Source organism: Brassica rapa, chromosome A05 (genome assembly GCF_000309985.2).
Source record: "Brassica rapa cultivar Chiifu-401-42 chromosome A05, CAAS_Brap_v3.01, whole genome shotgun sequence".
Taxonomy (NCBI): domain Eukaryota; kingdom Viridiplantae; phylum Streptophyta; class Magnoliopsida; order Brassicales; family Brassicaceae; genus Brassica; species Brassica rapa.
The window spans coordinates 2400780-2413509 of NC_024799.2; the positions used below are offsets into that span (position 1 = coordinate 2400780).

General features: G+C 36.0%; 2 protein-coding genes across 4 annotated transcripts; both read left to right on the forward strand.

Annotated features, from left to right (window-relative positions):
- Positions 1 to 2007: 2007 nt before the first annotated feature.
- On the forward strand, positions 2008 to 3389 carry LOC103866841. Of its 2 annotated transcripts, none has more exons than XM_009144826.3 (5): positions 2008 to 2173; positions 2260 to 2378; positions 2510 to 2580; positions 2654 to 2740; positions 2822 to 3389. In XM_009144826.3, exons 2-5 carry the CDS (start codon positions 2273 to 2275, stop codon positions 3143 to 3145), a joined length of 588 nt encoding a protein of 195 aa, XP_009143074.1. In that variant the 5' UTR covers positions 2008 to 2173; positions 2260 to 2272; the 3' UTR covers positions 3146 to 3389. The 2 variants fall into 2 exon arrangements, with proteins under 2 accessions (XP_009143074.1, XP_018514850.1); XM_018659334.2 differs by having other exon boundaries at positions 2018 to 2173; positions 2263 to 2378.
- Positions 3390 to 6161: 2772 nt separating this feature from the next.
- On the forward strand, positions 6162 to 11796 carry LOC103866842 (serine/threonine-protein kinase D6PKL1). Of its 2 annotated transcripts, none has more exons than XM_009144829.3 (3): positions 6162 to 8421; positions 8702 to 9923; positions 10635 to 11796. In XM_009144829.3, exons 2-3 carry the CDS (start codon positions 8737 to 8739, stop codon positions 11551 to 11553), a joined length of 2106 nt encoding a protein of 701 aa, XP_009143077.1. In that variant the 5' UTR covers positions 6162 to 8421; positions 8702 to 8736; the 3' UTR covers positions 11554 to 11796. The 2 variants fall into 2 exon arrangements, with proteins under 2 accessions (XP_009143077.1, XP_009143076.1); XM_009144828.3 differs by having other exon boundaries at positions 6184 to 8421; positions 8694 to 9923.
- The last annotated feature ends 934 nt before the right edge of the window (positions 11797 to 12730 follow it).

Sequence of the window (12730 nt, forward strand, 5' to 3'; positions counted from 1 at the left end):
TACTAAATTAATTGACAAAAAATTATAACGATGTCTATGTACCATGAAAGAGAGTTTAATATACATCAATACAACTGTAGAATGTGTTTATAAATTTTAAAACAACACTAAAGATCATAGGCCTCATTATAGAGAGCATTTACCAAAAATTCAATATTTTAAAATAACACATATATTTTGAGAAAAAAAGTGAAAAATATGAAAATACGGTTTTAATGCATAGTTGCATCATTTGATAACATATGATAAAGTTCAAAGAGGTTTGAAACTTTTGTTTTCTCCGTTTCATTAGAATATAACCATTTTATAGTGGTTAGTCCACAAATTTAGGGAGTATTATGAAGTTACTAATTTAATTGACAAAAAATTAAAACGATGTCCATGTACCATGAAAGATAGTTTAATATACATTAATACAAATGTAAAATGTGTTTAGTAATTTCAAAACAACACTAAAGGTCATAGGTTTTAGAACATTTACCGAAAAAAACTTAATATTTTTGATGGGTTACAAAGGAACACTAGAAAGACTTTCTATTCTATCCTTTCAAGTTTTGTCTTCAATTTTTTTTTTTTTATGAAATGTTAAATTTATTAATCATCAAGAGAAAAGAATAGTTATATACAAAATGATAATTAAAGAATTATAGCCTAAGAGTGTGCATGGAACCAGAGCTGTATCAAACCCCGTAGATGAGATTTCTCCCAATATTTGACTGACAATAACCGATTTTTCACAGCTCTCCCAATTACCTTAGCCAATTGGCTAGTCTGTCTTGGTCTCTTATGGTGTTTCCTGTCATTCTTCTCTCTCCAAATCATGTAGATTGTAACTTGGAAGACTAGGCGCAGAAGGACATAGGTAAGACGATCAAACCTGTGTGTAGCAAGAAGATGAAAAACCTGTTTGGTCTTCAATTTTCTGCTCGAAGTCTCACAAGACGTGAAAACACACACACTTGAACACATTTCTCCCTTTTCTCCGTCTTATATATAAAATTTAATTATTTGTTAAGAAAATAGAAGTCTTGTACGTACAACATGACATCTCCCCCAATTTCCGACTCATGCAATGTATCATGCCTTCCAGCATATAAAAGAAAAGTATACAACACATACTGAATATATCCCGAACACTAACGGAGATGGAATTATTTGGGACTCCCGTAGTAATTTGGCTGCGCAAGATTAATAACCGTTACTTTCGCAATACTAGTAAATTCTATGAGCTGCTTCCAGTTACTTATTCAAGTTTGCACTAAAATTAACAGCATATAATAGCAAGGTTTTGATTGGGTGCAACATCAAGGAAACAGAGAGTATCATGGGTCTCATGAAAAAAAATGAAAATTATAAAGTCAGAAGAAAGAATTGCATACGTTTAAACCGTACGTGCCCTGCTAGCAAATCAAATATGGAAGCGCATATAAACAGTTCATATAGTACTAGAACAATAATGGATGCGACACGAGGAACACAACCTATTGAGATACATTGAAATTATACAATATTTTTCTTTGACTAAAATTATACAATAGTTATTGATTAAAATTGTAAATATTCCTTATTATTTTAGGGTTTTGTGTGTATGTAGTCCCAGCGATCTCTTTATAAAAGTGAACAAAAAATAATAGAGATCTTTTATTTCTTGTTCACTTTGTACTACATATAAAAAACCTTAAAAACTAATAAATAATATTTACAATCTTAGTCTATAACTATCATATAATTTCAATATATCTCAATATTTACAACCTTCATTTATGTAGCAATCTTTACTATTCGGGATAAAAAAAAATTACTGTAATATTGGAGATGATGAAAACTTAGCAGAACAGAGCTGAGATGATCTTGTTGATTACCAATAGCGTAGGTAACCAACCATCATGTCTATATCTTCATGAGATTCAATAAGCCTAATAAAGCCTAAGCGCAATAAGGCCCAAGCCCACCTCACGTAAACGAACCGAAAAATAAATAGTAAACCGATCGTAATTTTCAGCAATTAGCTGCTAATCACTCGTGTGTTTTAGGAGCTTAATATAACCAAGAAAATAGAAATTGGCAAAACCTAAAACCCTTTCCGACATAACATCATCGTCCTGCGCCGCTCTCATACATTCCTTCTTTCAAGCAAAGCTTTCTTCGAGCAGTCGTGGTTTCTCGCACTCAGGTTCGTGTCTGAATCTCTAATCTCAGGAGGAACTCCGATTGATTCAAACCAAAATCTCTAATTTTCTATTGTCTTGTCTGTTTCAGAAGTACCCAAAACATGTATAATCGCAAGCCAATGGCGAAGAACAAACAAGCCATGGATGATGATGCCGTTGATCCTAACATGAGCTTTAAGAATATTATGAAAGATGTTCAGCACTTTGGTAAACACTCTCTCTTCTCTTCTCTCTTGTCTGAACTTGTGTAGGCTGCTTGAATAAGACATTGCCATATTTAGCACTCAGACATGATGTTGTTGTTGTTATTAACTGATCTTTTTTAAATGTTTTAAAAGCTATCAAGCATATGACATGGAAGGATAAGAAGGCTTTGGAGAATCAGAAAGTCACCGAACTTGGTGGAAAGGTTTGATTTTTAATTCAAAGTTACAATTTTTACGAGATGGGTAATCTTTTTTTTTTTTTTTTTGTTATCACAGCCTCAAAAGAAACAGAGGCTACCACTCAGTGTAGCGAGAGTACAGATGAAGAAGCAGAAAGAAAGAGAGGAGAAGATGGTGGAACAGGTTAAAGCAATTTTTAGATATAATCTCACATTATGAAAGTTAAAGTCTAACTCTCACTCTCTGCTACTGTGTGTTCTGCAGAATATGATTTTTGGTAGATTTGGAGGACCGCTTGGTGGTGGTGTGAGTACCAAGAAGCCTGCAGAGAAGAAGCGTAAGCCGGAGGATAGAGTCTTGAAGTCGACTTTTGGGAATTTCAGAGGTGGTGTTCTTGATGTTAAGGATTTACTACGTTCTGGTTCTTCTTCATCAAACGGAGATTTCAACTTCGGTAAGAGCAAGAGCAAGTCCAGAGGCATGGGAGGAGAGCTAGGAGGTGGAGGAGTAGGAGGAGGAGAGAAGAAAGGGAAGAAGAAGAAAGGAAAGAAAGGGAAGAAAGGAGGTGGTAAGAGGAGAAGCAAGTGATCTCTGTTAGCTTTGTAAACAAAATTTTTGATATGACTGGAGAAAAGAGGAAAACATAATAATGGCACAATGATCTTCATCTAATGGATGAGTTTACACATTAAGAAATGTAAGATGTTGTCATATCTCCTAGTTTCATATGCAATCTCCTGGCTATACATCTGTTCTTGAATCATGTTTTGTAATCAACTTTCCAAATTACAAAAGTTGTCATGAATCATAGTATAATCGTTTGCAAGTTTAATGTAGACATCATACATCATACGGATGATTGAATATATTGCATGCTCCAATATTAGGACACTTAATTTCTAGGATACCAAAAACAAAATTTATGGGATAGTGAACTAATATATCCATCCTTGTTTATTATAATTGCTTTACTTTTTTTACTGATTAACGATGAAAAATATTGGCCAGCTATGGTTTCAGAATGGAATGAATTCATCCATATAGTATCATCGTTTACAGAATTTTCAATTTCAAACGTAAGAACGGATCTTCTTGCAAAAAGAGCTGCAAAAGAGCTCGCTTGCAAAACTCTAGCTCAAAAAGCTAACATGTTCCTTCTGAATTAATAAATCATATGGTGTTTGCAGTAAAAAAAATTGCTTTACTTTTAGAGATGATTGTGGAATCTGGCCAAGCATCTATAGAAAGAGTCAATTGTTATGTTAGATCATCTCATCATTGCCTTTTGATTTTATCCAATTCTTCAAACTGAAAAAAAAATCCAAAAAAAACTTTGCGCGTTACTTATTTTGGATTTCGGCTAAGGAAAAAGCGAGAAAATCACATGATTTTTCTCTAGTTTATAACACTTTCATGTCAATAACGTTTTTGAATTTCATTTTATCTTTAGCCAAAAAGGCTGTAACGTCACACCATTGGATGGATTTGGGGTTAACATCAATAATGATTGAAGATTTGAAACTTCAAAGTCGTGAATTATTATTATTATTCAACTATTGTTCGGGCCTAATTGGATTTTTTCCTCCTCAATGGAATGATGTGATTTTACGTGAATTAGTGCTTTATGTTGAAAATTTTGAAACTTGAAAGTCGTGGACTAAAACTCAACTATTGATTTTACGTGATTGAGTGAGTGCTTTATGCTGATCGTGCCAAAGAATATGTGATGGATTATGATGACAAATCACTTTAATTCCCGTCAACGCCTCGCCGTCCATTTGTTTCCACCATTGTACGTATCCTAAATTGCGACATTAGATGGTAACACTCTTGTAAGTATTTATACATCTTTTCTAAAAATAGGAGTAAAGTAGGATATGTTACCTTCTTTGTCAACTAGTTTATAAGCGACACTTGTATACTACTAGTCACCGGCCACAAAGTTAGAAGATGAAAAACCAGCTACTGACGTATGAAAATTTACCAAGTTGGATAAACGGGAGCCGTATAATCCCACATTTTAACGTGATCAAGTCATGTTTATGTAAATTAAATTACTGGACATCTGCGCTAATAGACATATATATGTTCATGTATATGTAAATGGTATATTGTAATGATGATTTTGTTCATTTTTTTGGCTGACGAAAAAAGATAGTCCAAATTAAGTTAGTCATTTTGACCAATTTAATTTGTCTAAGCGATTTGATCAGTAGTAATTAATTATTCTTAAACGAACGACTAGTCATATCCAATATTTTTATTAGTGTGCTAGCGTTTTTTTTTCACAATAAATTAAATATACGGTAATTAGAGGATAAAATATTAAGAACAGAATGATGGATAGGCTTGTATATGAAAATAGACCAAGAACATACGGGCCAAAATAATATATAAGTATGGGCCAGATTTCGATTAAATAAAAACCCTAACCCATTTCAAATACGATGCTGGAAATGTAGAATTAATTAGTCTCGAACCCATATCAAATAGTACTGAAGTTTTCTTTGTTAATCAAGAACAAGTGAAAATCATTAGATTCTTGCGTTTTATCGCTGATTCTGAATAAAAAGTTTACAGTTACAAAATATGGATAGACATCGGTCGAATTTACAATTTTGATCTTCTTCAAACTAGACCATTGACCAGGTTATTCTGGCTTGCTTAAGTACATGGATATATATTTTGAATATGCAAATTTAATGATGTGAGGAGGAAGGAATAAAACATAATGTGATGAGAATGGAATCAGAAGAGTTCAAAAATTAAGAAACGTGTTGCTTTTTCCCTTTGTATTGTTTCGATAAGTCTATTATTTTTTGGTGTTCAAAGTTTCAAACCCTTCTTTATTTTCTTCTAAGTGCTTTTCAGTAAAGAGAAGGGCTCAGATTCAAGTCCCCACCTATAAAGATACCATAGTTAGTACCACACATTCACACCCATTTATTCCACATACCTAAATACAAAATATCTTTACCTAAGAGCTTGGTATTTAGTAAATGGTTTACTATTTGAATTATATAGAATAGTGACGCTAATTGGAGATTCCAAAACAAAAAGAATATAATGTTCATACAAGCATTACTTATTTTATTCAAAGTTAGCTAACTGCATGTGTTTTGTAGAACCATTGGACAACTGTTCACATAGTATTTAGGTCAAAAGACTTTATAGAAATTGCGTATAATGATGAATCTGAAGAAACCTTGGACAAATATTCACATAGCTAGTTTTGAATTGTAAGCCCATCTCCAATAGCTTATTCTATTTTTTACTCTAAAATAGAATAATTCTATAATAGAGTTTAAGTTTGCTCTAATGGTACTCTATTTTAGAGTAAAAAATAGAGTGATGAAACAAAAAATTACTCTATATTTGGAGTAAACTTATTTTTTACTCTATTAGAGCATCTCCAACCCATAGCTATTTCAACTTTTATAATAGCATTTAGAAGCGAAATTGCTTCAACCCATCTATATTTCTTCCTCTATAATAGAGATCTCTATTTTTTCCTCTATTTATAGAAGAAGAAATAACATTTCTCTATTTTTTACTCTACATTTAGAGATTGCTATTTTAGGGAAATACATTGGAGCATATCTCATCTCTATTATAGAGTTCCTCTGTTTTAGAGGTGAAAATAGCAAAATACATTGGAAATGGTCAGTGAAAAATAGAATACAATTGGACCATTTTTTACTCTAACCTTGTATAAAACCCGAGGAAGAATAAGGAGATATACTTCCTAGAGATGATTTTGAAACAGTGAACTTAATATGAAATGTATAAAATATATATTTTACTATTACTAACTGTAACGAAATTTCAAGATAACTAGCTCTCTATTTTAAAACCCACTAGTCACTACCAACCATCTATAGTTATTTATTTAAGACAATCATAACAAAATTACGCAAATAGTTATAAGCTAAATGATCTAATGAACTCATGGGAGTATGAACAATGCCAGAGACCCGATCAGAGAAAAAAATTACAAAATTTGATCCTATTATTACATAAAAAGGACGAGACACTGCATGTGTTTTGGATCGTTTGGTAAATGAGATAAAGATAAAACTGACCCAGACAGAGATCTCTTCAATCCACGCGCAATCCATATGATTCGTATTATCGATCTTACCCTTGTCTTAATAGCCTTTCAACGCCTCACTTAGTGGTCATTTTCGTCTTTAACTTTCCAAGCCGACAACTATCTCTGTCTGCTTATAATATTTTTGTTCTTACATTACTAGCAGTGTTAATCTTTTTGAATAAAAAATGCTAATAGAATTATCATCGCAGCTTTTATTTACTTTGCAGGCAAATAAAGCATCATTCACTAAGCCCACCATGATTAGAGCGTCGAGGGCCAACATTGTTTTTATAATCCAACTATATACTATTCTTATTGCTGAAATTAAGACAATAATATTGAACTAAACTATATACTATTCTTATTGCTGAAATTAAGACAAAAATACTATACTATTCTTATTGTTTAACTCACAAAACAATGCCCACTAATCATTGCTTTCAAGTATAGTGTCCATTGAACCTCAACTGTTCTACAGTATAGTGATATGGCCACCACCTGCACAAAGAGAGTAGATTCAACATAAATTAGTGGAGTTGAAGAGACATGATTAATCAAATAACCTCTTTATTATTATCAAGAATTTTGTTTTTCCATTGTCAAATACTCCTTACATGCTACTGATCATGATTATCTACCACTGTTAACATTACAATTAACAACTATAGTTATCGATGACATTCCATTGCACTTACTCCGCTTTTTTTATTCCTTATTTTCACTTGTTCTTTAAGCGGTCACCATTCAAAATGCTACGATCAAATAATGCTTCAAATAAAGACAAATATTTTGCGTAGGGGCAACAAAAAATAAAAGGAAAAGTGATGGGAAATGAAGAGAAAAATAAGAAAAAAGCTAATCAACATATGCAATGGTGGGTCAATAAAGTGTTTTCACAAATCCACAAGGTTTTGATTCCTTGTCTCTTTCTTTCGCAATTCATTTTTTTCTTATATTCTATTACACAACAAAAGTAATAGTTCCATTCTCTCACAAAATAAAGTTCGTTTTAAAACTATTCATAAATACTATATACTCTCACTATTCATTTTTCCTTATATTTTCATTACACAACAAAAGGAATAGTCCATTCTCTCACAAAATAAAGTTCGTTTTTATAATATTCATAAATACCACATACAAACTCTTTGCTCATCCGAAAAGACTTCCAGCATATATATGTTTGATTGTAGTAATTATCAAGATTCCATAATGTATTAGAAGTGTTTTATACTCAGATTGGTAAAAACTAAACAAAGTGATTATAGCTGAAAAAACTATGATTAATATCTAGGTTTCGGGTTTTAACCTCTAAAGAAAAAAATGGAATCAATCTCACACACAAAAAGAAAGAAAGAAACATCTGATCAAAAACCATAACAAAAGAAACGTCTCAAACCAAATTGTAGGTTGAAGAAGGAACACATGTCGGTCCCACTTTAATGACTGGACCCTACAGTATACGGGTCCCACTCTCACCTCTCCTTTAATTTTTTCCTTTAAAAATAAAATAAAAAATTTCCTCCGTTACCGTCAGTCGCAGCTCTACAGCTAGAGATAGCGCCCACACACACACACACATAAAGCAAAAGCCTTTCTTCACAACTCTCAATCTTCGAGCCTGAGGAGTGAGGAGTCGAGGGTTTCTTCTTCTTCTTCTTTCATCGCCTCTCTGCTTCATCGGAGAAAGAAGCATTCTCCGGTGATAAAATCTCTCTGCATTGTAACCGGAAGACTGCTTAATCTCGGGATCTTCGTCTCTTAGTTTCCGGTTAGTGACTAAAGTCTCTTTCTTTTTGTCGTTTTCTAAATGGGTTTTGTAAATGAAAAGTTAAAAATGAAATCTTCAATCCCTATGGTTGTTATCGAGCAATGGAGGGATATAATACAGACATACACAAACTCGTGTTCTGTATCTTTGTCTCGAAACCAAAAAAATTAGCCCTGAGGGTTTATTACCAAATCACGCGTTATATTTATTCTCAGACAAGATGGTCCCATATTTTGTTTGATTGATTTAGTTAAACATGTTTTTTTTATAAGGTATAAAGAGATTTGTTTTTGGAGTGTTGAAGATCTCGTATGAATGCTGGATATGGAAAGAGTCGGTGAGCTTAGTAAAGGTCCTGTCTCAAGAAGACAATACCTAGACTTTGAAAATAGAGATAACGGTATGCAACTAGAGTCTCTGAGGGAACGAGCTGCTCGATACAACAAGGGAGGAGGAAGATCAGTGAATCAGAATCCCACTACGACGTTAGGGAGAGAGCTAAGCCAAGTTCTCAATGTGCATCACAGAGACGAGTTGATGATGATTGGTGGAGATATGAATGATTTTCAGGAGTTTGAGCCTGTGGTGAGGCCAACAACGATGGATTCAAAGTACCCTTTGCTGGAGATCGAAGAGGTAGGTGGTGGTGGTGGTGATGAAGCTGGCTCCAGCTCGTTCCGCGGTGTTAGCCATCCTCCAGAGCCTGACGACATGGATCTCATAACAACTGTTTATGTCCCTAGCTCCACTAAAGGACCTTTCCTCGAGGATCTCTCCCTCTGCGTCCCTGAGCCTGCCACATCTATGGCTCGTGCCTCTCAGAACACAGACAACTCTCTCCCACCACCGCAAGATTCAGACAAGGAATGCGTCTGGGACGCGAGCCCACACAACAGCAGCGTGGAAAGCATAAACTTCGCCAGGGCCATGAGTATGGCCAACAGCACTTCCGCTGATCAGCAGAGGAACGACGTTGTGCTTAGCATGGACAAGAACTACATCGACAACAGGAGCATCAACATGGTGTTCGACTCCTTCGAGAGCAGAGCGAGCGACAGCAGCTGCTTAAGCGAAGAGAGCAGCTGGAGCAACTTCACGGGGAGCCTCAACAAGCCTCACAAAGGGAACGATCCGAGGTGGAACGCTATTTTAGCCGTGAGGACGCGGGACGGTGTTCTAGGGATGAGTCACTTCAAGCTGCTGAAGCGGTTGGGGTGTGGCGATATAGGGAGTGTGTATCTGGCGGAGTTGAGTGGGACGAGGTGTCATTTCGCTGTGAAGGTGATGGATAAAGCGTCTCTTGAGAATAGGAAGAAGCTGAATAGGGCGCAGACTGAGAGGGAGATTCTGCAGCTGTTGGATCATCCGTTTCTGCCGACGTTGTATACTCATTTTGAGACGGATAGGTTCTCGTGTTTGGTTATGGAGTATTGTCCTGGTGGTGATCTGCATACGTTGAGGCAGCGTCAGCCTGGGAAGCATTTCTCTGAGTATGCTGCTAGGTATGTCTTTTGTCTCTCGGTTCCAAAACTAGGCATTAGCATTCGGTTTTCGGTTCGGATATTTTGGTTTAGGGGTCTTTTTGGTTCTAGAAATTTAGAAACTTACAAAATTCGGTTTGGATTGGTTTCGGTTCGTTATTTTGTTTTTCGGTTTGGTTATTTTTTTTTTTTTGGTCAGTTCAAGTAGCAAAGTTGGAAACCATCTAATATCTGGAAAAAAATAATCCGGGTCTAGTTTAGCTCTGATTCGGACAAAAACATCGGATAAGTAGATTTTTTCAGTTTAAATATTGATTTGGGTTATTCGGATACAAGTATTGGATAATTTAGATAATTTTTAATATTTTGGATAAAAAATATTAGAGTAATTCGGATAATTCTGTTTATAAATAGTATTTCAAAATATTTGGTTATTTAGAATCTTAATATATCTAATATTTTTAGGTATATAATATGTGTATTAAAAGTTTGAGTATCCATTCAGTTGTTAGTTTATTTCCGGTTTGGTTTGGTTTCGGTTTCTCGGTTCTAGATATATATATGATCCACTCGGATATTGATAAAATTTGGTTTAGTTACAGTTTCTTTGGTTCGGTATGGTTTGGTTCCTCTGTTCCAAATGTGTCCATGCTTAGTTCCAACGTTACCAGAGCTAAGTTTCATTCACTATGATGATCTCACTTTCTATACACGTTTCCTTTTCTTTGGCAGGTTCTACGCTGCAGAGGTGCTGCTGGCGCTTGAGTATCTCCACATGCTCGGCGTCGTCTACAGAGACTTGAAACCCGAGAACGTTCTCGTCCGAGACGACGGTCACATAATGCTCTCAGACTTCGACCTCTCCCTAAGATGCGCTGTTTCACCAACCCTGATCAAAACCTTCGACTCCGACCCCTCAAAACGCGGCGCCTTCTGCGTCCAACCCGCTTGCATAGAGCCCACATCCTCTTGCATCATCCAGCCCTCGTGCTTCTTACCGCGTCGCATCTTCCCCACCAAAAAGAACAAGACTCGTAAAACTCAAACAGATTTCTTCAAATCACACCACTCAGGAGGTTCCCTCCCTGAGCTGGTGGCCGAGCCTAACACGAGGTCCATGTCCTTTGTCGGAACGCACGAGTACTTAGCTCCGGAGATCATCAAGGGAGAAGGGCACGGAAGCGCGGTGGATTGGTGGACGTTTGGTATCTTTGTTCACGAGCTTTTATACGGTAAGACGCCGTTTAAAGGATCAGGGAACAGAGCTACTCTGTTTAATGTGGTGGGAGAGCAGTTGAAGTTCCCTGAGTCGCCGGCCACTAGCTACGCGGGGAGGGACTTGGTTCAGGCGTTGCTGGTGAAAGATCCGAAGAGTAGGTTGGGGACGAAGAGAGGAGCGACGGAGATTAAGCAGCATCCGTTTTTCGAAGGAGTGAACTGGGCGTTGATAAGGTGTAGTACTCCTCCTGAAGTGCCGAGGCAGATGGAGGTAGAGCCGCCGCCGAAGTATGGACCGATTGATCCTGTTGGGTTTGGTAGTAACAGCAAGAGGATGATGGGACCACCACCTGTATCAGCATCAGCAGCAGGAGGAGGAGGAGGAGGAGATGCAAAAGCTGGTGGGAAGTTTCTAGACTTTGAGTTTTTCTGAAGGCTTTGTTTTTTTCCCTCAGAAGAGTTTGTGTTTGGTTGCTTAATTAGTAGTTATAGTCTTCTTATGTCAAGGGGGTTTAATAGATCAGAGTGGAGGGGGTTAGGAGGTTAAATCTGTCTTCCATTTGAACCAAAACTTTTGTAAGGACATGGAAAGCTCCAAGTCTTAAGAAAATCTCCTTTGGTACTACTACTATTACTACTGCTGTGTTTGTCGGAATCTCTTTTTCTTTTGAGTCAATGGATTGTTGTCACTGCCATGCATGTTATGGTGGTCCAAGAAGAAACCCTATGTTCTTCAGACAAAGAAGAGAAATGATCATTTTGTCAGATTAGGTGAATGGTAAATGGTCTACTTTTACTATATGCATTATTGATATATATATATATATATATATGTATTAATCAAATTACTGTTTTGTGCGTTTCTGTAAAAAAAAAAAATTTGAACTGATACACCCCAATTTAAATAATATATTTTCTGGACTAGTATTCAAACAATGAGTTTTCTGTTGAAAGGAATCAATGCTAAACATAGTTATAAAGATATATTGTAGGAGTACATTTTAATAGATGATTTAGTCTTTTATGGTGTGTCCCTTTCCAGTCCACTTCTTTCCAGTCCCAAACAAGTGGACTGTTGTTGTCTTTCCTCATTGTCTGTAATAAGACTACAAATTGAGCTGAACTTTGGTCCCATTCCACTCTCCTTGATTTTGACTGAACCAAGCATGACGGGCGTTTCATAAGGGGTATCAATTTATGGGCCTTTGGCCCAATATTGTATCACAGTTTGTTTAGATAGTTTGTTTCGTTCCGCCGTTCCCTGCGTAAAATGCCAACGTCTATTTAAGTAAGGAATATACTCAAATAGAATTATTTAAATGTTGTTCCTGTATAGGTATAGAGTGATGTTACAGAGAAATGAACCAGTGGATTTAAGGGTGGGCACTTTACCCGATATCCGAAGTGGCACCCGAACCCGATCCGAAAAACCCGAACCGAAATCCGAACCGAAGTAACAAAATACCCGAACGGATATTGAATTAGGAGAGATTGGATACCCGAACCCGAATGGATAATATCCGAACCCGAATGGATATCCGAAGATAACCGAACATATGTATAATTAACCTTATATTTCTAGTTTACATCTTTTATTTTATATAAAATAT